General features: G+C 40.3%; 2 protein-coding genes across 4 annotated transcripts in view; one reads left to right on the top strand and one right to left on the bottom strand.

The window, feature by feature from the left end:
* Window positions 1-3,706: 3,706 nt before the first annotated feature.
* FGG (fibrinogen gamma chain) lies at window positions 3,707-9,204 on the bottom strand. Its single transcript, XM_064712252.1, has 10 exons — window positions 8,978-9,204; window positions 8,837-8,881; window positions 8,263-8,446; window positions 8,065-8,158; window positions 6,987-7,117; window positions 6,234-6,367; window positions 5,915-6,099; window positions 5,063-5,340; window positions 4,555-4,724; window positions 3,707-4,154 (listed from the first exon to the last, which is right to left on the bottom strand). Exons 1-10 carry the CDS (start codon window positions 9,047-9,049, stop codon window positions 4,140-4,142), a joined length of 1,308 nt encoding a protein of 435 aa, XP_064568322.1. The 5' UTR covers window positions 9,050-9,204; the 3' UTR covers window positions 3,707-4,139.
* An 8,634-nt stretch (window positions 9,205-17,838) lies between these two features.
* The window catches only part of LOC135446667 (uncharacterized), a 57,458-nt gene continuing 50,487 nt past the window's right edge, over window positions 17,839-24,809 (top strand). For all 3 annotated transcript variants that reach the window (XM_064710806.1, XM_064710805.1, XM_064710807.1), the window contains exons 1-7: window positions 17,839-18,026; window positions 18,257-18,357; window positions 18,706-18,775; window positions 19,820-19,950; window positions 21,599-21,687; window positions 22,839-22,938; window positions 24,232-24,275. In XM_064710806.1, the coding sequence (XP_064566876.1) occupies window positions 17,861-18,026; window positions 18,257-18,357; window positions 18,706-18,775; window positions 19,820-19,950; window positions 21,599-21,687; window positions 22,839-22,938; window positions 24,232-24,275 (701 nt within the window). In that variant the 5' untranslated portion in view covers window positions 17,839-17,860. The remainder of the gene's footprint in view (window positions 18,027-18,256; window positions 18,358-18,705; window positions 18,776-19,819; window positions 19,951-21,598; window positions 21,688-22,838; window positions 22,939-24,231; window positions 24,276-24,809) is intronic.

Raw genomic sequence — 24,809 nt, 5'->3', positions numbered from 1 at the left:
ATGGACTGTGCTTTACCCAGGATCACATATGATATTTCTTCCACTGAACCCCTTCTGCCTCACACTGAGCACGGGGATGGTGCTCCACAGGCAAGCATCTGCCCAGAGCTGTACACTCTTTTCATTGTAGGGTGATGCTCTGCAGACTGCTTAAAGCTTTAAGGATTTTCCTGTGGTACATTACATTCATTCCCTGGCCATGAATTCCCCCTTTTCACAGTTGTAGAAACCAGGTGGGAAGGTTAAGTCCAGAAGTAGCTATTAATTTTTGGGATCCATTTTGATGGCCTGAAGCCTTCAGAGCACACCCTAAGTGCAGCTCCCATTGCTGGCAGCTGCCTCTCTGTGTCAGCACCACAGGGCTCAGGGGGAACAGCTGGCAGCCAGCTCTGGGACACAGTAGTGTCTTTCCTCTGGTCCCACAGGAACTGGCTGATCAGGGCAGGAATAGCCCCTAATTCTGCAGGGTATCAGCTGTAAGTAAGGCACCACTGTGCCCCACCCTGTCTTGCTATCTATATGTGTTAGAATCTATGCAACAACTAAAGCATCCTTCATAATGCAGATGTGAGATGTGCCGCTTGGGTTCTAACTCTTCCCAGTTTGTCAATGCTTGATTTTGTGATCATCAATAATAACATTATATTTGTAATTTAATGGGCCTTAAAAATCAATAGTAGTAAGAGCACACAAAGCAGAAGAATTTCTGCCTTTGCCACCACGGTGACAGAGGATGTGACAATTTGCTAGGAGATGTTCCAGGCACTGGTCACCAGGGTAATAGGGGACATGGCAAGTAGCATGTTCCAGACCTCTTCTGACCCTGAGGGATGGCACAGCTCTCTGGTGACACTCAAACACAGCAAACTTATCTCTTGTCCAAGTAAAACTCAGCCACCAAGGCTAGAGGGACTGGAAAAATAATTGATATCTGATCATAAACATTAGGTAAGCTAAGAGGGGTTTCCTGCTTGCTGCGAAGGCAGCTGCTGGGGGAAGCTGGGGTGAAGGAGGAGCTTCTCAGGCTTTACAGTCAGGGGCTGAATCTGTGTGCCTGACCTTCAGCCTGTACCTCAGCTTTCATGTTGCAATCATTCAGTCACTTCTGTTGGTGTTTGTTTGAAAGGCTGGAGGCCAAGAGCTAGACAAACTTTGGATTTAACTTTAATTCAGGATCAAAGGACAGAAGTGCAGTTCACTACTTCATCTGCCCTGCTTTTGGCTAAATGCCACAGTAACAGTCGGGGAGTCTGGGATTTAGAGGCGGTTTGTGTGCCCTTGATGTGAGCCTCACCTTGTTTGCCCAGCACCCTCTGTGTCTCCTGCCCCACCACCAGCTTCCAAGCGGTGCCTTCTGCTCCTCCTGCTTGCTCATTCTTAACCTGCCTTTGGATGCTTTGTCTTAGACTTCATTCTCCTTCAGACTCAGCTCTCATCTTCACTTTCTCTTCATATGCTCCTCAGACTACCTAACACTTCTGAAGTCATTACTAGTCAGTCCCAGCACTTTGTCCCACATTTTCCCAATGCAATATCCCAGAACTGAGGAACCCAGAAGTCCTGCAGTCAATCCACTTTATTTGCTTCTTTCTTCCTCTACATCTTCCTCATTCAGTTTTTTTCCCCCCTTGCCTTTGGAGTGAGATTCTTCTTTTTTATGCTCCAGTGGTCTTTGGAAGAGTCACTGAAAGCTCAAGGTGTGAAACAAAGGCCACCAAATCCTTTAATAAACTTTTATAAAGTGAGAGGTACAGACTTTTCTAAACACAGGTAACTTTTACTATAGGCTACAGTGTGAGGGTCATGTATGATAAGAAATTATTTAGAAAAGAGAAATATGCTCAGCTCTCAGCATACAAAATAGGGGCAGTAAGTTCAATTGCAATGTACTTGCTTGCAAAAAAAAAATACTGAGAGCATTATTCTATTTTAAGTGTTAGAAAAACCATCTTTTACAGCCTCTTTCTGATAAATATGGTATTGGATACCTTAGCAAGGAGCTTCCAGAGGCACAAGTGCTGCCAGATTTCTTCCAGGGCCCAGAGAACACAACAGTGGGCTGGGACCCTGAAGACTCACTGATTAACTCTGGCATAGGACTTCATTGAAAGATCAGGCTTCTTGGATTTGCTGATTCTGACCCTTCTAACCACTGGAGCAAATGTTCCTCTCCAGAGATGAAAATGATTTTTGAAAACTTAAAGACACCCATCAGCAAACCAACTGGAAGAATAAGCTGATCTTAGTTAGGGTGAGCAATCCATAAAATGCCAGCTCATATCCATGAAATGTGTGTAATTACAGCAGATGGCCATCAAATTGCAGCCAAAATCTAAATCAGGAGAGGCAATAACAATTCTCATCTAGCAGAGTGTAAATACAGATATCAAAGTAACAGAGGTGAAAAGAATACTTTTTAAATCCATGTTGCAAATATGTAAATAATATCAACCTAAAGTCATGTCATAGGTGGCATAAATTGAAAACAGAAAGTGGAAGGGACTCAACCAATGCTACTCAAGCGGGGTTTGCAGAACAAGGAGGAGACTGGGCTTGCCAACCCTTCCCTTCCATCCTTCTCTCCAGCCTCTCTACACATACTGCTTCAGCTCCATGGAGCAACAGGAGAGTCCTTACAGCACAAAATGTTCATCAGGAAAACTGCTTTGCTTGGTGAGGAATTGAGTGTCAAGGCTGGCAGGGAGCTGTGCACCATGGCTGGTTGGACGGGTGCAACAGATTTGTGCAAATATACCAGTTCAGTGGCGTGGAGGCGTCATTCCTCTTCTCAAGCCATTGTTAACCTCATCTGACCCTAGCTAATGAGGCCTTCTTCTCTCCTGAGAAACCTGTCTTCCTCTTAGATTTTGGCCCAAGAGAAAAAATTCAACTATGTCAAAATCTTAATAAAAATGAGAGAGAGTTGGCAGTTTATTGTGATGTGGAGACTCAGATGCAGGAAAGATGCTCAGCACCAGCCTCAGGAGGCATCTGGGCAACAAAACTGGAAAATTGCTGAGGCAGCATGAACTGATTGTAAGGTCTCTTTTATCACTGCAATGTCCTCCTGTCTCTAAAATAAAGCACTTGAATGTGCTATTTAAAGGTACCAGGCAAACTTCTGGTCTTTCATAAGTAGCTAAAAATATATAGACTAGGATACACTTCCTATTTTACTTAATGCATCAGCTTGAGATAGTTATAGTTTCTAGCTCTGGGAATATCTTTTGTTGAGCAATTTACTCACAAACCTAATTTGGTTGGCTAACGCATCCCTCAAATGCACTCATCGGATTTTGAGGAGGTACATTCAGACAGCACTTTGTTGGTCGTGACCTGTGCTGTGGATTTGCTGATGTGGATTACATGGGAAATTATTATCAGATCCAGAGAAAGAAAATGCAAGTAAAATGCAATCAATTTCTGCTGCAAATTTTAATATTTCTTGGTTGCATGGCACTGAATACATTGAAGTAATTTTTAAATATTTGTGTACTATGTACTACTATGTGTCATATAGGAAATGAAACTTACTCCGAGTAAAATTTGACAAACTTGTTAATGTGTATGGTCTGGAATAAAATACCTTTTCTTGGTCATTGATATTACCTAGCACATCCCAACTAAAAATGTATTCATTACTTTGTGGTAACCTAAGTTAAATAGTCTTCAGCAGTAAAGTAGGCTACTTTCAACTTGCTATGTACTTTGATCTATGTCACCAAACAACTTTATTAGAAAACTTGAAAACTTATGGATACTTGTCACATTTATGGAGAAATAGGTTGAACACATCAGTCTAAACAAAGAGCAGGAACTGCTGGTGTGAAATTCAGGAATGACTGAATCAAGTAGGTTTGATCCACCTATCAAAAGTTTTCATTGCCTTGCTTGGCCAGCTGTAGACCACAGATAACAAACTCAGGCCTTTTTGTAATAATCAAAAATTTATTGAGAATAAGAAAAAAAACAAACAACCATCAGCAAAGGTAAGCACTGCTCAGGGAACGGGCAGGTTTGGGTATCTTACAGTCAATGCTGCTTTGTAGTCAAAACTGAACTGTGTAATGTTTGTTAAGTTCAGTGTCTTAGAAAAGATTTGCTTTTCTTGTTCAGCATGGTCTTTTTCAAATCATTCTTTATGCATCTCCAACCTAAAACAGAAAAAAAAGAGTATTTTAATGTTCTTCTAATGAAAGAAGTACCTAAGGCTATGATGACATGTTGATAGTGTCCATACATAGTTATATTAGTTGGAAATTAAAAAAGCAGCTTTTAATATACACAAAAGCAAGGGATTATTCTTGATCATGAGATTATTCATTTATCTATCTATTAAAAGAAACAGTAATGAAGAAGGTGCACTAAAATTAAAGTACTAATGTGACTACTACTACTGTGACAAAATGATAAAAAAAGCCAGCTTCTCTAAGATGCAGCAGGCTTAACTTCAGCTGTCCATGCTCACTATTTGAAATTATTACTGAAGTGTTTCAATTATTATTAAAATGGTCTGTGTTAATTTTAAATATCTCCTTGGCCCTGTGGTCGAACCTGTTTGACATTGCCTAAGCTGTGCTGCTGTCCATCCACTGACAGTCTGTTGAATGGAATGATTTTCATGGCAGATTTCTTCATGGAGTACCACCGGTCACGCCAGGTTGCCCAGATAATGCCATTGTCAAATCCAGCAGGACCAGCATCTTCTGATGTGTACACACCACCTAGGAAACAACAGTTGGAGCAAAACAGTTGATAGCTTTCTAAAATAGTGCCCATACATTTTTCTGGTCCTGACACCTCCATGGCTCCCCTGGGTGATCTAACAGACTCTGTTCACCCTCTTTCTCCCCCTATTTTGTTTCTCTCAGGATTGATTATCCCACTTTGGAACGGAGAGCAGTAACAAATTCCTACCACTGGTGTTAACAATTATTGCAAAGAACGGACTATGCCAGCTTTGGAAAACCCAGAAGGCAAAGTGTACTCTACAAACGTGACTCATTTTCCTTTGTCACTGAAATGTGGTGTCCTGGATATAAGCACTCAGAAGACACCTTACCTACATAATATTTGCCATTGAGGTGGCCAGCATGACATCTATTCATCCACCACCCAGATCCATCCTGCTCAGCACAGTTGCCTTCATAGTTATCATTGTCATTGTCGTGGGTACTGAACCGCATGCCATTGTGGTAGGTGTAGGATTTATCACTTGGGTCATCCCCAAAATTGAATCCATCGAAGGCATCCCCGGCATCACCCCCGATGAAGTAGGCATAGGTCAGTCTGTACTTGTCCTCTTCACTCCCCACTCTGAACACAGCGTAGTCAGCAGTGCTGGGAACAGAGGGCAGGGCTCAACATGGGCATGCTGCATTCCCAGCACATGCACAAGTGAAAAATGCATCAGCGCTAAAACTGCAGAAAAGGCATTTATTGCATCCTAGCATTTCAGAACGAATTGTTTTTATGTGACTGTGGGCCTCAGTTCAGTGACACACATCCGATCAACTTTTGTGCTCCAGTACCCGACATATTTTCTGATTACTAGTCTTTAGTGATGTATGAAATATCTACATTATCAACACACACAGAGACACACACGCACACACGTATATATGTAGTCCATAAGATATGTAAGACAAAGAAACTTGGAGAGAAGAAACAGATTCTTTCTGCCTAATAAATGAGTGCTGACAGCATGTGGCCTTATGACAGGCCCATGTGACTGCAACACCCAGTGACTGATGTCACAGCTGTAAGCTCAGGAGCCAAAGCAGTTCCATGCACATGTTATCTGGTCTAAGAGTTCATAAATTTTTAGGAGCAACCTTTTGTCAGTACAAACTGATGCAGCAGTGGGAGCAGGAGGTTTTAAGCTGTCATTCTCAGAAGCAAAATAAGCAAATACCTTTTTTTGCCACTCCAGTCCTCCAGCTCTATTCGTAAGGTGTATGGCAGAGTGGACTGTGTAGTTATTAAATGCATCTTTTCATTGCCCAGCCAGAACTCAGTGGTGTCATCTGGAGACAGATGTCCAAATCCTTCCTTGTACTGAACCCAATTTTTACTGAAGTCTTCGCTCCCATCCAGTCTCTGGAGAAATAAACCACGAATACCAAAAACAAAAATAAAAACCTCAGTCAAAAAGATATGTATCATATGTAGGTAAATAAAACCAGTACTCATGCAAAAAGGTTGTTTACAGCAATAATACATAAGTGACATACCCTTTGTAGTACTGTCCAGCCATTGCCATATGAGTCAATCTCACAGTAGACTAGGAATGACTGCTTGGCTCTCTGAGGCTTGATAAAGTACAGTCCACTTTTCCTTGCACCCTTATTTGCAATGTCTTGACAATCTGAAGTTAAGATATTCCAAAGATCATTTTCAATCAAGCTACAATTCTATCCTTACATTTATTTTATATTTTAACTTTTTTAGTGAAAGAAATGCAACTTATCTAAATAGCATTGTTGCAAATTAAGCTACTGAGTCCACATAATTCAATGTCATTGCCATAAAAAACCCTACTGAGGGTCACAGGACTTGTGTAAGGTGAAGATGAATTTAGTCTCATGTAGAGTTTAAGCAGTGTAAAACATAGTCATTGCATTGATTACCACAGCAACAAAGAAAGTTAATTCTGGTCCTAATGGAATAATTAATTTTTTTTCCACATGGCTTAGTAGAAATCTGGTGAGTCATCTTCTCTTAGTCCCAGGTCCATGGAAACTCTAGTCATGTCCCTCGTGTTTAGCACACATTTTGGCCAAAAAGGCCAAGCAAGAACTAAGTTCCATTTGAATCCTTGCCTGCAGATCATCTAATGTGTACTGACTGGTTTTATAATGTGCAATTTTATGTATCTTTGCAGAAGTCTATGACCCACAAGATTCCAAGCAAATCATTGCTGTGATGCCAAGCAGCAGCACTCGTAGTGAATTAACCCTGCACCATAGAGGGAACATTCTGCACACCTCTTCCAGTTGTCTCGTAAATTTCAGCCCGGTCCTTGCACGGCTCCTGACAGAGTGACTCAAGCTGGGCAATCTTCTGTTTCAGCTCTGTGATCCTGTTGCCGTTCATTATATGTGTGTCTGTCAACTGTCTGGACAGAGAGACACAAAAACGGATTGTTGTACCTGCTGTTTGGGAATTTGTAATTCCCATTCATTCCCCCAGACACATGCCTCATGGATCTAATGCATCCCTGTAAAATGGGGTGCCTCTCTCAGCACTGGTATTCAGAGTTAAGGAAAGGCAAAATGGGAAAGCACAGGCTTAACCTCATACAAAACTTAACCATATGCAAAACTTGACTCTAACCAGCAAAACTCTAACCAGTAATTAATGTATTAATATAACTCTATGGAAAGTTTTACTTTCCTCTCCTGATGTAAAGAATAAACTCCTCTTCAATTATGGATGTATTTGTAAAGCATAAGTACTCTAAATAAACTGCTGAAAGTGTCAGAATGCCTAAGAAAATTTTTGACATAATGTCATAGAAGCAGAGGTCTGTCAAAAAACATATCCTTAAGATTTAGTAAGATTAATGATGTTTTCAATTCTATTTCCAATGTTTACTTATAAAAGACTATCACTAAGTTTATAGTTACTTATGATTTAGAACTAGGTAACTGAGCTAATTTTCATGGATGTATGCAACAAAATTGGCCAGAGTAAATGATTGCACAAACACTCCACATGCTCTGCTTTACAGCAAAAACTCATGACCTCCAAAGGTCATGAAAAAAAATTTAGGGAGAGCTGGCACAGCAGGGGAAACATAAATAAAAATATTGCCAGGCTTCATGGCAATTCTTATCTTGTACTTCTTGCACAATTAACAGTTTGTCCAGGTGAGCAGAGAATTCAGTATCAGATCCTCATGATCCTTCTGTGTCTTGCTAGGTAGCTACTAATGCCAGTGTGGGCAGAACTGTCCTCAAGAGCACAAAAAACCTTTCTGGGAGAGGCTTTTTGGCACTTGACAAAAGAACAGAAAGAAAACAATTTGAATTGTCACTGATAAAAGAAGTGGAAGATACCTACTGTATAGTAGTTTCATGAGACAATATAGTCTTTTCATATCTGACAATTTCTTCAATTATTTTCCTGGACCTCTGAGTGTAATCATCAAGTGCATCTGTAAAACAGAAAAGGTACAAAATAATTGTAGTTAGGAAAATTGAAAAAAGAAAACCGCATAAATAATATTTTTCAGTTGTGTACTTATTTTTATATGCTCACTTGGTAATATCTGCTTTTCTGAAGGATAGAGGTCTTGGATGTGTTGGATCACTTCGTTTGCTGTTACTGTGGCATTAGAAACACGCTGCAAAATTCTCTCCATTTCCAGCAGGTCATTATCCACAATGGCATGGTATTTAGCAAAGAAATCTGCAATGCCACAAGTTGTTGGGCAGAAGCTACCCTAAGGAGTAAAGGGACACAGCTGTCAGTGTTTCAGGGGCAAAGCAAGCAGAGCAGAACGTGTGGGCAGAGGAACTTTCAGTCACTGCTGGCACAAATGATAAAGGATAAAAAAGGGCAGGCATTAGCAGCAGACTTTGAATTTTCAGAGACACTACATGCACACAGCAAGAAAACAGTGCATGCCATTATTGTAGCATCTGCTGGATATGTGCTTTCATCCACTTTTACCAAGCATATACTGCTACCAGCAAATGACAGGTTTAAGCAAAGCACACTTAATAAGCGCAGAAAACAATGATGGGGTTCAAGTGATAACACTGGTTAATAATCAGCATAGAAAAGCTTTAGTTACATTCTTAAGATAAAAGAAAATTGTTCAGATACTTACAAATCTGTCATCCAGTATGCAGCAGTTTTCTCTGGTAGCAATGTACTGAAGAGAAGAAAAGAGGGCTGGTTTTAGTGGATTTTCTCCAAGACCCCTTTCTGCGCTGGCACGCAGTTTCCTCCAGGCTGTCCCTTCACTTACCGCCACGCTGGTGGACAGGAGCAGGGAGAGGAGCGCGCCCAGGGGAGCCCAGCTGCACAGCCTCAGCCCCATCGTGTCTGTCCCACCCGCGCCACTTGTGCAGTCAGCAGCCGAGAATGCCCAGCCCAGCGCAGGGGGGCAGCAGTTTAAGGCAGCAGGCTGAAGCTGGGGGCGGGCTCTGGGAGGTGGTGGGAAGAGGTGGGGTAGGGATCTGAGGTGGATTCCCAGAATTTGCACATACGCTCCTCCCATTTTCAGAACCCGCTTTGCGCTTAGTCGCCTGATCGCTGCTCCAGCCAGGTCTCAGGGGAGGTAGTAAGGTGAGGCAAGGCATGGAGACGCTACATCTCATCACAAACATCGTCAAACTCACACATCGTTTTGTAACAGGGGCTGGCAGAGGTTTCACTCTAACAGCACAGGGAAAAGCCACAGCAGCAATCTGAATTATCTGTACCAACTATCAATTGCCTAACAACAAATGATATTTGGGATTAAGTAGGTCTTTCCCACCACAGATCTCTACATGTTTTGCAAAGAGACTCAACACCATTTTCCCAGTTCTGTAGATGACAAAACTGAGGCAGAGAAAGGTGTGAAGTCATTGGGCAGTGGCATATCCAGAAAAGAAGTCTGTGGTATTTCTCACAGGCAATGAATGTTCCCTATCCTTCAACAGAGTGAGTCCATTCCAATGACTTTGGTCAATGCTTCCTTGCTGGAGAGCTAATGTTGTTGGTATCTGCCTTCTTCAATACTGCTACAAGAGTGCTGACAAGCCCTGTCTTCTGCCATGGGCTTTGTTCCAGCAAATTACTTTAGTATGTCCTTTTGCATGCTCTCTGTATTGGGAGCATTAACACCCTTCCACTCATGACCCAGACCCAATGTCCGAACTATGGCTTCTGCAGAGAAAGTCTGATTTTGTGCCTGTACAGCACAATGTGCGATAAGGCAGTGTTGAATGAGGCTTTTGAGTCCATTACACGTTTGACCAGATGATGAGAAGAATGGTGAGAATGGGGCTCAGGGATAGATCTGTTGTTACTGGGGTCAGCTTTGTGATTTCAGGCAAATGACTTTGCCTCTGTACAGCAGGATCAATTCTTCAACTTGGCTTAATAGGGATTTTAAAAAGGGGAAAAAAGCATTATATAGGAACCAGATTATTAGAAAATTAGGTATGATTATGCCCTGAAACATGGAGAGTTCCTGACCTCTATATCCTCTTTCAATCTGGTCAAATTGGATCAAACAGAAGGCTCCCATCAAGTTCAGAGATCCACCTACATATTGCCAGAAGGAAATGTGAGTGTTTAGGATGCTAAAAATCAATCTGATGTGACACAAGTGAGGCTGAAGCATTGTGCCTGAGTGTCAGCTTTCCAGTAACTGCACTGATGACCAGTGAGTTAGTCGCCAGGCTGCCAAAAGTCTTTTCCAAAGGATGATCGATGCTAAAGGTTTGTCTTTCCAAATCTGCTATTAATTCCCTTCAAGAGCTATGTGCAGAATGAGCTCTTGTTGACCTTACTGATACAAATAGGACGTTTCCACCTTTTACAGAGTCACTTCTGTTTCCTAAAGTGTGAAAATAAGGTAAATAGGACTGGATAGAAGTCAATCTGCTATTGTGTTTTTTACTGTTGCTTCACTGGTGCTGTTAACATGGACTGAGGAAACCATGGCTGAACCTCTTTGTCACTGCTGCTCATACACCGAGCTTGCTTTGCTTCATCTTTGCAGCTCATGACACAAGTGTCCACAGTGTCCTAGAGATACCATTCCAGAAGCTGTGCACCAGCAGGACTCCCTTAGATGTGACAAGAGAGCATGAGTGGGCTACTGGTATGAACTTTGTTAAGTAACAGCTTGAACACAGATGTACACTGCACGTACTGTTTGTGAGGCAATAGGTGAACCACGTAGCACAATTCAGGTATCCCTCATCCTCTGACAGAATAAAGAACACATCTTTCCTTTTTGTCGTTAGAAGTAGCACATATAGGCTTGAAACTCTATCAGAAGACTATTTGGTAGCAGAAAATGAAAAAAAAAACTGTCTTGTGTTCCTAGGCAAGAATTTCAGAGAAGATGACAACAGTGAACTCTGGCAGTAAAAGCCTAGTTCATTTTGAGTTAAAACCCCCAAGATTTTACAGTTAAAGCATGAGAATGGCTATAATGACATAATCACAATGTATAAATTGAGTTTCAATGTTCAAGGTAAATGTCTAATTGGTGGGAAAAACAAAAGGATCATTATTCTTACAAATGGCTTAGGAATAGAAAAACTGAGTTTGCAGTCAGATGCTTATGTTACACAAAATTATCATATTTACATTCATGAAGGAGTCAATTTTCAACATTGCCTCAATGATTACCAAATATTTGCACACTGCAATTATAAGTGTTGCTTACCTGTATTTGTCATTACAACCGTGGTACTTCTCAGCAGAAGATGTAAATATTTAAACCTCAGGAAATTTTTGTTTGCTTTACTGATTACATGGTCATGAATAATTAATCAATTCATACGTTTGCTTCTTTTTTCTTTTCTTCTGTTATTACACCTTTCATTACTTAGAAAGATCTTAGTCCTACTTTTAATTAAGTTGAAAGCAATACATATTCTTAGTGGAATGACTATGTGGTGTTTTTCCTCTTCTACATACCATTTTGTCTTGGTGGGTCCTGGTTGCAAAACAACTGACCCACTTACCAAACCAGTGTGCCAGAGACCTAATTGTACCCTCAGATGTGTCCAGCCTAATTTAGCCAAGTTGATTTTCTGGTCAGTGTTTTCTTTCCAGTAAGTCTGATTGCTGGTTTGGTAACAGATGAGGAACAATTCCTGGCAGCACAGATGGAAGGAAGAGTTCTCAAACTCAGTGTACTCTTTTCCTGCAATTTATTTTTGAGGAGAGAGTAAAAATCATTATTTGTTTGAAAGAGCTTTCTTCAACTCAGTATTGATTAGCATTTTTTGTCAGCCACTAGGGACGCTAGCCAACACCTGCCCGTCATTCATAGAAAACCTTTCCTCAGAAAAACAAACACGTTTGTGTCTGTAAATTAGTTCCTGAATATCAGAATATCCTTATGGCTGCCTTGGAAAAACATCTGTTTTTTAAGCTTATACTTACTTGCCTTAAGCATGTAACCTAAGAAATCAGTCTACAACATTTTAGAAATGTTTAGTGATGAGTTTTAAGATTTCCAATGGGCTTTTATTACTATTTGACTGAAAGCGTTCAATGGAATTGAAATGAACTTGCATTTTTTTAGATGCTCCAGAAGATATCTTTCCTATTTAAAAAGAAATAAATATTGAAAAATACCAAATGCTAAATTATGAAAAATTGCTATTTATCACCAACATGTATCACCCTGCTTGCATTACTAAACAGATTAGTGGGCAAAATCCCCTTTTCTAGGTCAATCAATAAGTGTGATAATTAGGATGAGAACTAGAGACAACTAAAAAGCTGCCTCGTAGCAAAGCTGTACCAATGGTGGGTGAGAAAGCCAAATGCACTAAAGTGAAAATGAAAAAGAAGTTTTGAAACTTATCTTTCTCTTTCAATTTTCAAAATGTGGGCGAAAGGTAAATAACAACATTTTTTTTCCAATTGCATAGTCCACTCTGTGCAGCACATTTCTTCCTCACCCTTCCTGAAGTGAAATGAGTAAACAAAATCAGTTGCTGTGCAAGGGAGAGCCTTTAATTTCTTTACACTTGTGACACCAGTACAGGTACTTTGCTCAAATACTGGCTGGAAATAATTGTTTCTTTGAAAACTGAGTGAAAAACAGTAAGAAATGTATGTACTTCATGTCAGGCATGACCTTTCATTTTGGAAAGAAATTATGGGGTATTTTGCTGCCTCCACACTGGGAATATGCACTTTAGAGTGTATTCTTTAATACCTACAGGCTAATGTATTTTCTTAAATCAAAACATGGAAGTTACAGTGATTCATGACTGTTCATATCAGCACTTTTAATAACAAAAAAGATGCTTTGTTTTTTTGCAAAGGATAACCAAGGATTATTGCTTTAATACATAGTTTTTATTTTGAATTAAATACCACTACAAACAAATTTAAATAAATATGTTAAAATTAAAGGGCCAAAAATCCAGACACCTAATCATCATAATAGTTCTGAAGACACCTCATATCTATAGGTCAGATATTTGATGGTTTGAATGAGCTAGTATCTCATTTTTGAAAAATCCTATTGTGTTTCTGTTTAGTCAGTTCTGCTTGCCTAATTTGATGCATTAAAGATTTTATTCAAACTTCTTTCAAATCTTAAGGTATTAAGAGTGATCTTATATCTGAAAAAAATAATGTGATATAAAGGAATGGAGTCAGGATGGTTCAGAAGATAACTCATTCTGCTGTTTTGTCATAACTGAGGTTTTTCTGTTAGTTAGTTAGTTAGTTAGTAACTAACATTTTTCAGAATGTTAGTTAGTTACTACAGTACTAACATCCTGTAGTACATGATGTTATACATTGAAATTCTAAAAATCTCCTACAAAGCCCTAAACCATGTTCAGTGAAACATAATTTTTGAGCTTATTTAGGGGTATTTGATGCAATATAGTAAATTCTCTGCCTTTACTGATCTACAGAAACTGTTTTCAGCTGTTGATTCACTTAGAAAAGGTTGGTATTCAGACTGTCTTCAGAAGAGAGATTGCAGTGTATGCTTTACCTTGAGGGCAAGAACAGTGAACTTATTTGTTAAACAGAGAGATGCACTAATTTGAGGGAATGAGATAAGTAGTAAATTCAAATATTTGCTGAGTATTTTGTAATTAGTTGAGGGGACAGAGCCTCAATAAACTAAACAGAGTCTACTTCAATAATCAAACATATAGGCTGATATTGCTAGCTTGGACAGGAATCTTTTGACAATACCATTAAAGAAAATACAGCAAAAATGTAATGTATTTCACAATAAACCTCTGGAAAATACTTTGTTTGTACTTTTTACACAATCAGAGAAAGCCTGACTGTCAGAGAAATCGTAGAAATATAATGGAAAGTGTATTTGTTTTGGAAAAATGCACTCTGTGTTGTCCTCTCTGACTTCCAGGATTAGGCTTGAATGCCATTAATTCAGGATGATGGAAGCAGAAGAATGAATTCCACAGTTCTCTTACACATTACCTGTGCTCCATGCTGGTGCATCAATCTCTTTACAGGAAGAGAAGCACGGGCTTATGTTTGAAACATCAATAGCTGATTAAATGTAAATATAAGTATTTAGGGTCACTGAAGGAAAGAGAATCTCAGATTTTTCTATATGTAAATCATAAGCAGAAAAAAAAAATCTTCTTTATTCTTCTTGTTTTAATCTGTAGTCTTTTTCTTTCTCTGGCATAAAAAATAAAGCCAGAAGATTTTTCTTTCTCTTGCTTTCTTCTCACAAATCATGAGAGGAATTCTGGCTTATTCTTTAAAAAATTACATTAAGCAATGGGTTCCTATCACGTGAGTGAGTTGTGACAGCTTTTATTGTTGACCCAAATGCCCTACACAGGTCACAAATACAGTCAAGACTTTACTAGCACCTCCTGCCTATGAATTCACACAGGTTTGTTACAGTGGTTTCTTTTGGGCCTCACCGACAACCACACAGTGCCATCTGGTGTTCTCAAAAAGCAATAAACTGTTCCTAAAATCTCTTAAATCATCTCAAAAAAAAGCTCAAAATAAAGACTTGACCATCACAGAGCATTGCTTCCCAAGCCTACCTGGAAAAGAACCACTAACAATCCTAACCTCAGGTGTAAAATAATGGGCTCTGAGCTGATCATTACTGCTCGGGATGGAACGATGATGGTAATGAAAATTCAGTATATTTTAAGAAAATAATTTCTGAAATTGAGGGGATAGAGGTAGTGAATAAATTACTCTCTCAGAAAAATGGATGATTTTTCTGGAATCTCAATAAGCTTATTAAGCAGTGTACTTATTTAAGGACAAGTTAAGTTGAGTAAGAAACACATTCGCTGGGGTGTTATTGTTAGGTTGGATGTGACATACACACACGTGATTAGGGTTTAAGAAGAAAAAAGTTTTTAATCTGCATGTTTTCTAGCTTATATACTTTTAACAAAGTGTGATTTTAAGTCATTAATTATATTATAATAACTTATATTTATTGGTGCAAAGCAATTAACGTTAATATAATTGGCAAAAGTTTTACAGAAATTTAATATATACACATTTATAAATTTAATGTATACACATTTACTTATACACATAATTTAGTTTACAAAAATTTTCATTAATTTTTACATGTATTTTTTTCTAATGTGTTTCTATGCTAACAGCCTTGTCTTTTTCTTTACTATAGATATATTCAAAAATCATCAATTGTTATTTCTTCTATTAACTCAGCTTTGCTTGCAAGCCAGCTGTCAAACCCCTCCCTACTGGGGGAATCAAGAGAATACAGGCTTTGATCTCTTTATCACTTCACTGCACCATTGCAAATAATGGAAACGATCCTAAATCCTTTCCTTGTGTTTTTGGGACATTAACTAATGGGTGTGTCTTAGTATTAAATATATGTTGGATATTAATTGTCTGACACAGCTGTCAACATCCATATACAAATTTGCTAAAATTGTATTTAAGTTTCCTTAAGGACCTTGGAATGGTTTCTGACAAAGCAAGATCCAGTTCTTCCCCTGAACCATGAGCAGTGGCTGTCAAAATCCATGCTCTGAAAATACCTGAGAGAAGACAAAATAAAAAAGCACCTTCTAGACTCCAAGGCGTTTTCACCAAGGTACACACATGCATGCGAATATTTATTTCTTAACGTAGATAAAATGCCTGGTTGATCCAGAGAGGCAGAAGGGCACAAAGGATGCTGGCTGCAGGGAGCAGTAGGCTGTTTTTGGGGCCAGGGATTGTTTTTAGGCGAGGAGGGTGCGGACAGTGGTCAGACACAGCCACCTACCGGCCTCCGGGCCCTTGGCCTCAGCAGCCAGCCCTGCTCACACCCACGAGTTCAGCTTTGCAGCATGAAAACGTGCCCCAACCCATTCCAGTGGAACCTTGACTTGCATCCATGGGTAACCAGTGATTCTCTTTATCAGGGACTGGCATTTATCCTGGATGGGTTCAAGCACAGAAGGCAGGACTGCAGCACGTTGGAAATCGTGTCCCAGCCAAGGCAAACCACACTTGAATTTCACCCCAGGGTTTGAGAGGATTGCATGACTTGCAGAGGATTAGCCACGTCTCCTGCCATGCTGCAATATGTTGGCATGTGACTGCAATGCATTCTGCATCAAACACACGTGGAAGACACTTTGAAGTTTATTTACAGAAAGCATCTGCCTTTATGTTTATACGGGTAGCCATGTATTTTGTACCAGATGGTGCTCTTTCCGATTCTTGCTTCAAAGTTGACTTTAAGGAGCTACAATAAATATATATTTAGGACAAAGCTCTCTAGAGTCAAATATACATAAATTACCTAGAGGTGAATATGCATTAACCACTTGCTGGTTTTCCTCCCCTACTGTGATTATTTGCATGTTTACTACTTTATAGGTACTCAAAACTTGCAAATTTTCAACATCATAATGAAATACTTTCATAGTGTAATAATAAAAATCTGTATAGGGAACCAATTTTTTTTTCTTTATGACCTCCTTGGTTCTGCCTCTTTAATAGATTAGGACAGGAATTGTTCATCACTCAGGCACTGAGAACATAAAATGGTGTTTTATAGCCCTTCTTTGCCATAGGAAAACATTGTATCTTGCTAAATAAAGAACCAAATTCTGAGATCAGAGCATGATTATTTCCTATCTTCTCTCAACTGTACTATTTCTAATCACAATTTGAAAATAGTCTAACTGGAATTGTCTTATAGACAATTTCCAGAAGTACTTATTTATTTTCAACACGGCTGTGGTTTACATCAGTAAACCCCCTCTCATCATCACCACGTACTTAGCATTGTCAGTGTTACACCAAACGTTTTACTTTTCATCACTCTTGCAAAGTGTTATTGGTTATTGCAAAGGTTATTGTATCATTTGCAAGATATAATTAAAATCCATTTGGAATAGAAGCGTACTTGTTAGGGAAGGCCAAGCTGTTGCTGTGCCAGAGCAGCCTCGTTGATGCCGGACACGGAGGATTGGCTCTGGAGCACCCGTACACGATCAGCTCTCTGTGCAGATATCCAAAGACAGCATCGGCTCAGACACCAGGAAATCGTTCCTCCTTATACACGAGGGAATTTCCTGGCTTGGTGACACTTTCCTCACGTCCACAGACTAGAAATTCAGTCCAGGACCTGAGAAACTCTTTATGTCAGAACAGAGACGTGCACTCCCACAGAGAAAGTCTTAATCTTTAATAAACACATTTTGTATTTAGGCGAGGAGGAAAAGGTTTCATAAGTACTCCGTAACCGGACTATCTGACACGCTTCTGGCGTTATCCCGAGCCTCATGACGGGGGTTCCCCTGCCGAGGCTTTCCCCGACACTCCGCCACACGCTTCGGAGTGACACGGCTGCTCTCGCCAGGCCCGCAGCTCCTGGGGATGCGACAGCCCCGCCACCGACCCTGTCCAGCACGGGGCCGGGCACAGCCCGAGCCGGAGAGGCCTCGTTCGGATACGCCTGGGCCCGGACCCATCGCTGCCCTACAGCTGACTGGCGCAATGAGTACACCGAGCAGCAGCCGTACACTTCCTACGGCTCTCGCCCGCGCACCCGGGATTTATGAACTTTCTCCCGCCCCTTTTCCCAATCGCCTCCGCAGGCCCCAGCTCCTCCCCAGCCTGTGTCGGGCGCCTCAGCCGGGGCGGTGCCCGCGCTCCCGCTGCCCGCACCATGAGCTGCGCCGCGCTGCTGGCGCTGCGGGGCCCGCGGCTCCTGGGGGCCGCCGCCCACCCGCCCCGCTGGAGCCGCCGGCGCAGCGCGGGCTGCGAGCCCCCGGCGGGCGCCGCGGTGCGCATCGGCTGCGCCTCGGGCTTCTGGGGGGACACGGCGGTCGCAGGTGGGCGGTGGGGCGGCAGCGGCTGCTCGGGGGGCGGCCCGGAGACCCGGCGGGGCGGCGAGGACCGGGGTCAGCCCGGCGGGCGGCGGCCCCAGCGCCATGGAGAGCCCCGTTGCGCAAGCGGCCGGGCCGGGGCCGCCGCCGCACGCCCGGGCGGGGCCGGCTCCGGGGCTAGGGGTGGGCACCGGGGGTGCCCCCAGCTGATGGTGCCTTCTTGCCTGCCCCGGCAGTGCCGCAGCTGCTGTACGGAGGGAAGCTGGATTTCCTCGTCTTCGATTACCTCTCCGAGATCACCATGTCGCTGCTGACGGCCGCCAAGGCCCGCTCTCCCGTAAGTAGAGCCGGTGTCCGGCCCCAGCGTGCCGGGCTCGGCCGGGGCGGGTGCGCTCCGGTACTTTGCGACCTCCAAGCTCTCCTTCAGCACAAATCGCGCCCGAAACCTGTTTAAGGCATAGATGGTCACGGGGACACGGCTTCTTGAGTATACTTTTTATTCGCATGTATTTATTTTCATCTGTTCAGTTTCATCTGGTGAATGTGTTCGTGTCGTTTCCCATCGTTACCCAAATGATGGTATTATTTGGGACGTAGTGGTTCTTCGCTGTTTTCTGTGTTAACCAAGGAGAGGGGCTGGGTTGACCTACCTATAAGAAATAGTTACAGCTCTTAATTATTTCAGGTTTTAGGTTACACTCCGGATTTTGTCTCCACTGCCATGGCTCCCTATATAAACGATATTCACAGGAAAGGTATGCTACTCCTTGCACGAGTTTCTGTGTTAATTCAGTACACCTGCTTAGAAAAGCAGGCTGATAGAGTTGGGGCTGTTCAGTCTGGAGAAGAGAAGGCTCTGGGAAGATCTTACAGCACCTTGCAGTAGCTAAAGGGGGCTTGCAAGAGAGTTGGACTTTTTACAAGGATATGTAGTGATAGAAGAAGGGGGCATAGCCGTAAGCTGGGGTAGATTTAGATTGGACGCTAGGAAGAAGCTCTTTGCTGTGAGGGTGGTGAGGCACTGGAGCAGGTTGTCTGGAGAAGTTGTGAGTGCCCCATCCCTGGAAGTGTTAAGGGCCAGGATGGATGGAGTCCCGAATAACCTTGCCCATAACAGGGGACTTAGACCTAGGTGATTTCTAAGGTCCTTCTAATCCAAACTATTCTAGAATTCTATGAAAAATCCCATTGTAATTGATGTGGAGTACAGGTCTGATGGTGAAATTGGGTTGATTTAAGGTATTTGTTACAATTGCAAATACATACGTATATTTCCATGTATTTCTTACTACAGCTTCAATCTGTGAATAGTAGATTGCTTTACAGATTTTTTTAAAATGTGAGAGCTAGATGTTTTCAAGGTATTTTAAGCTTTTCAAAATTCCCACATAGTTGTACAATATGATTACATAGTTCTACAATATGATTTTCCACTGTTTTTTTTTGTTTGTTTACATTAGCAAAGCTTCACAGTGTCTATTGCTGTTCTGCCGGAGGTGTTTGATGGTGTCTGTCTGCCTCATTATGTGTGTCTTTCTGGTCACTTGCTCCTTCCATTCATAAAGGATAGATGAGAAGTATCTATAGGGGTTATTTTTCTCTAAACAATTTTGTACTGGCTTATTCTGATCCTTTGACAGGTTAAATGTGGTTTTATTTTAATGTAGTTTTTGTATTTTGCTTGACTGAATGTCTGTTACCTTGCAAAGATGATAGCTTGCTTATGCTCCAGCACCCTTTTAAAGTACAGGTGATTGATGCTGCTGAACTTTATTTGCCTTTGTTTTTTTTTCTGTTAGGTGTTCGTGTTGTCAGTAATGCTGGTGGAATTAATCCACTTGCTTGTGCAGCTGCCCTTCAGGAGGTGGCAAAGAAAGCAGATGTTGATTTGAAAATAGCTGTTGTTGCTGGCGATGATCTGATGAGTGAGGTATTTCACTGTGTTTTACACCTTAGTAGCTCAAGTCTGTATAGCATGAAGATGGCATTTACTGTCCCAAAGAAACCTTGTGTGTCTCTGTGCACCAGTCTTATACTATCAGAAGCATTGTTCTTCATAACCTTCTAGGTTCTTTTAGTTCATAAATATAATTCTTGGCACATCTGCTGTTCGCTGTACAGTGGGGGTGAATTTTATACGGTTCTGCATCTTCTGTTTAGCTTTTTGAAGCAAAATGTGCATCTGCTGTAAGGCCTGTGTGCTCTTCAGGAGAAGCTATTACATGCAGTTATTTACTGCTTCTGTCTAACTAGGTAATCATGCCAGTTAATTCTTCTGAATGTGGTGTAGCTACCACACATTCAAATGTTTATCCCTTCTAGCTTTTTTAGTGGTTTACAGGCATTTCCTGATGGTACTTTGTTTATAGATAGTTGGTTTTCTGGTTTTAAGTAATGAGTTTACAGTCTGTAAAGTAATGTTAAGTGAGAGGATTGAAGTTCAAATATAAAAAAAAAATTAAATATTAAATACATGGATTTTTTTTTTTTTATTTAGAGAATTACACTTTATCTATGAAATCTGCAAAAAAATGTTGGCCATACCTGAAAAGGTACTGGGAAAAGAGTTTGTACATAATAGTAGTTAAGAGAGGAGAGGTTTGCACTGTGGTTAAATCTCTGCCTGTAACTTGGAAAATTATTTATCTGCATAGGATCTGTTACCTCTTGAATGTGGAAGATTGTCAAGTAAGATTCCTTATTTACAAGTTATGTGTGGTGCTTGGACTTCCTTTTAAGACACTTCTGCCCTGCTGAAATTACTGTCTGTGGGCCAGAATTTCATTACTGGTACAACAGTGCTTGTTATTTGAGCTTGTTATGGACATGTCTGATCTGAAATCCATTGTTTTCTGTGCTGTTGCCAGTACTTAACCTAGAGAAACAAAAAGACACAGCTTTTATGGTCTACAGACAGCTTCTACTGTTGATACATGAAACATGGTAAATGTTACTTGTGGTTTGGAGGATTTCAGTCATTTAGAATACCAAATTAGTTCAGAGTGGAAGTTTGGGGTTTTTTTCCCCACACTAGAGATCCCACCTGTAAATTAGTATTTACAGTTTACATGGGTGTTGTGTCTATGTATTCACTGTCCCCTCAATCCACTGGATTGCCAAGCTAATGCCTAATTCGTGGTCAAAACCACACCCTCCCCTTGCCCCTACTTTTCTGGAAACACAGCTTATTCTAAGTACCATATGAAGCTCCAGGATTAAGCTTGTTCTCTGGCCATGACACCATTGCTGATGTGGCAGATACATTTCTGAGTGCAGGGTTTGATTTGTTTAGTCCTAGAGCAATTAAACACCGTTTAAAGCCTAGGAAATACACCATATCATTGTTGTTGGTCATGAATAAATGAACATTACATTCTTTAAAGACTACCTTATTTTCTGCATGCTGGAAAAGTTGTGATTAAAAGTGTATCTAAGGCTTTTAGCCATTCAACTGATCAGTATTGTTAATACTTGGCTTAGAGTTGCTATGATGTGGATCTGTTGTTTGAGACTAATGAGAGGCTAACAGTAGAAACTTCAAAATAGTCACAGCTTGTGTTCTGTTTGTTTTCTAACAGAAAGAGAACTTAAAAGGAGCTGGTATCACCGATTTAGAGAGTGGCAAACAATTTCCAGAGAATATTCACAGCATGAATGTGTATCTTGGGTGAGTTATTTTAGCAAGGTGTATTTATTATGAACAACTAATTTTAACACATTGAATACAGGAATTTATTTTGCTTTGCAGTTAGAACTACTTAGTAGATGAGGTTCACCTTTGAATTATTCAGGCAACCCGAAAAAAATTGGTTTGTAACTTGTAAGTAAGTTTTAGTTATAACATTGTAAGTTATGACTTCTTAGCAGTACACCATCTGAATTATCAGGTTTTAGTTGACGCCCAAACAGTGTTAGTTCAATTATAACAATTGCGAAAGTGCTTTTTCATATGCTGAGTATTCTGTTGCAGAGTGGAGTAGTTTATTGTGTTGTCACTGGAGAAGTGCAAACAGGGAATTCAAGTACTGGGATGTGGTCAGTGCTGTAGGAGGTTCTGTTATGTTGTGCTGAACTCTGTCAGACTTTGTACTCTTGAAATTTTGGAAACCAGTTTTTCAGGATGGTCACTTGTTTTGAAAGATCTCCCTTCCCTCCTTTATGGTGCTTAGGGTTTCCATAAGTCTGTGAATGCAGGTATTCTAGCTACCTCTTTGTGAAGCTGCATATTCATTGTCACCATCCACTTCAGATGAATCAGTGTGAATCAGGCCTAGTAAAGGGAGATGACTGAGAAATGAGACAGCGGTCATATACATCTCTTCCAGTTGATGGTCCTGGTGATCCCATTCTTGCACAGTGCTCTTGAAGTTGGACAATATTGTGAGTTCTTAAATCACTTAGGTAATTGACCTGAAAGGTTTAAAATTGGAGGGCTAGGTCACCAGGTTTTGTCCCTGAAGAATGTTCATCTTTATGCATTTTATACACACTGAAAATTAAATGGTTAATGAATCTCTGAAAAGCACTCTTTTCTGTAATTTATTTAGAAATGTCCCACTCTGCACTTTATCCAAGAAAGTTTCTGTGGACATTAAGGGAAGTGTTCCAGTTATGTTATTTAGGTACCTGAATTTGATAGTGCCCTGATGACTGCTCTTTCAAATACTCTTGATGTACATACCTAACCACAGGTTTGTTGTTGTAGTAGATTTTATTGATTTCTTATGCAATTTTTAAGTGTTTTTTTAGCCTGTGTGTGTCAGGGATCTGATGCTTTAAAAAATGAAAGTACTTACTGCTGTGTTTTGTCATTTTTAGAGCCAGACCAATAAGCAGAGCTCTAGACCTTGGAGCTGATATTGTTGTGACAGGCAGATGTGTCGACAGCGGGATCGTATTGGGACCACTCATTCATTCTGTAAGTACAAGTTAATTTCCAAATGCTAATGAACAAATGTGAGTGAATATTCAGCAGTTGTCAGACAATTTTTGTCCCTTATGAAAATGTAGATACTAAATAAAAATTGTGAGCATCTGTATTTTTTTTTCTTACATGCATGAAAAGTGTCAGCTTCCGCTTCTCCTAAATTGATAGCAGGCATATTTGTTAACTTGTTAATTTTTACCATTGAACTAGAAAGCCCAGGTGAAGTTCAGGAAGTCTTAGCCTCTTTCACCAATATTTAACTCTTACCATTTGTTTTGGATTTTTGTCAATAGTAGAGCTCACTCTGGTTGGGGAGTAGCATGTGAGGTGGTGTAAAACATTGGGGTATTTTGTTCAGTGGGTAAGCGGTTTTGTTTAAAGTAGTCAAGTTTCAATGCAGCATTTTGGAAAGTCCTTGAAATTCAAAAATTATCCTGGCATAGTATATCATTTTCTGAAGTATTTTTAATGGGTTTGCATTAATTTTTGTGAAGGATCACACATGGTCAAATATAGAAGCTTTCTTTTGGTGTGTATTTAAAAAAATAGACTATGTGTCCAGTTAAAAACATTCTTTCTAAGACATCATACTCTTTTGACTTCATGCATGTCAAACATTGCCTAATTAATTTTCCATTTATGATTTCCATTATGACTTCTTATTTATTCCTAGTTGTTTATGTTCTCAAAATAACAACTGTCAGTGTGTATTACCTACTCCAGAGAGACCTTATCTAATTTATGTGGGAAAGGTTTTAGGAAGATTTCTGCAAAGTGCTGAATAAGAAACAATTACTGTATTGCTTGCGGGTTGAACTCAGGGAAAAGACTCTAGCTAAAATTTCTAATTAAACAGAAAGCATACTTCCAGTTTTTGAGGGTGACTGGTAGTACTCCAGGAACTGATAATTTTCAGAAATTGAAGACACCTAGTGGTTTGTCCAGGTGACACAAGATAGGTACTATACTTTTAAACCTGTAGGTTGTGCACTTTTAAGTAATAAGGGTGTTGCCCATCCAGTTTTTTGGAAGAGGGTATGACTTTCAGAGTTTAAATTTGTTGTGGTGTATCAATAGGAGCAAAACTGGAGCATGTCAGAAGTTTTTTTTTTGCTGATTTGCTGTATAGGAACTCAAATCCATGTACAGTGCCTGCCAGCTATTGTTATTTAGATTTAAAATATATCCAATGCATTGTTACTCAAAGCAATGAACATACTGTGTGCAGTTTTTTGTACCGTATGAAACTTATGTGCATTTAAAATATTTTTGTTTTTCTTCTAGTTTGGCTGGAATAGGGATGACTATGACTTGCTAGCTGCAGGAAGGTAAATGATATAAGAAGAAATGGGGTAAATCTATATTTCATATCATAATGTCAAGGTCATTTTCAGCACGTACTAATTTTTCATATTATCACTGCATTAATTTATTTGCATGTTTTTGTTAGGTTTTGAGTTTTTTCAATGCTTACTTACTACTCTCACTTGGTATTGAAATTATAGAAACTTCATTCTGGAACCAGCTTAAAATAAGAAAAGAAAGAAAGGGTTGAAAGATTTTATTTAACAGCTTAACTTTCTCTTGCTGTTCATTTTGTGTTGAGAGATGAAATCTTATACTATGGGCCACTGATTCCCAGGTTTTTCTGTCTGGCTGCCACTGTTGATAATTGGGTTGGTCACAGGCTTGTTCTGAAAGATGCACAAAAGCAGGTTTGGTGAGAAGGCAGCATCCTGGTATGGTTTTGTTGAAGCTCAGTGTCGTGCTCCCATTTACAAATCCTTGTTGTAGTCCTAAGGTTAGGGATGTGTTTCAGAATGGACTAGAATTACTCCTCCTAATTTAATGTTGTGCATAAT

The sequence above is a fragment of the Zonotrichia leucophrys genome, chromosome 4 (assembly GCF_028769735.1).
Source record: "Zonotrichia leucophrys gambelii isolate GWCS_2022_RI chromosome 4, RI_Zleu_2.0, whole genome shotgun sequence".
Lineage (NCBI taxonomy): Eukaryota > Metazoa > Chordata > Aves > Passeriformes > Passerellidae > Zonotrichia > Zonotrichia leucophrys.
Note: the sequence above shows the minus strand (reverse complement) of the source record. Positions and strands in the feature narration are given on the sequence as shown.

What these genes read in the sequence shown, in the direction of transcription:
- FGG (XM_064712252.1), bottom strand. Translation starts at nt 9,049, where the DNA reads ATGGGGCTGAGGCTGTGCAGCTGGGCTCCCCTGGGCGCGCTCCTCTCC. An exon ending in TCTCATGAAACTACTATACA is followed by an intron (nt 7,118 to 8,064) that starts GTAGGTATCTTC and finishes CTCTCTGTCCAG; the next exon opens with ACAGTTGACAGACACACATA. An exon ending in GCTGGACAGTACTACAAAGG is followed by an intron (nt 6,100 to 6,233) that starts GTATGTCACTTA and finishes TTATTTCTCCAG; the next exon opens with AGACTGGATGGGAGCGAAGA.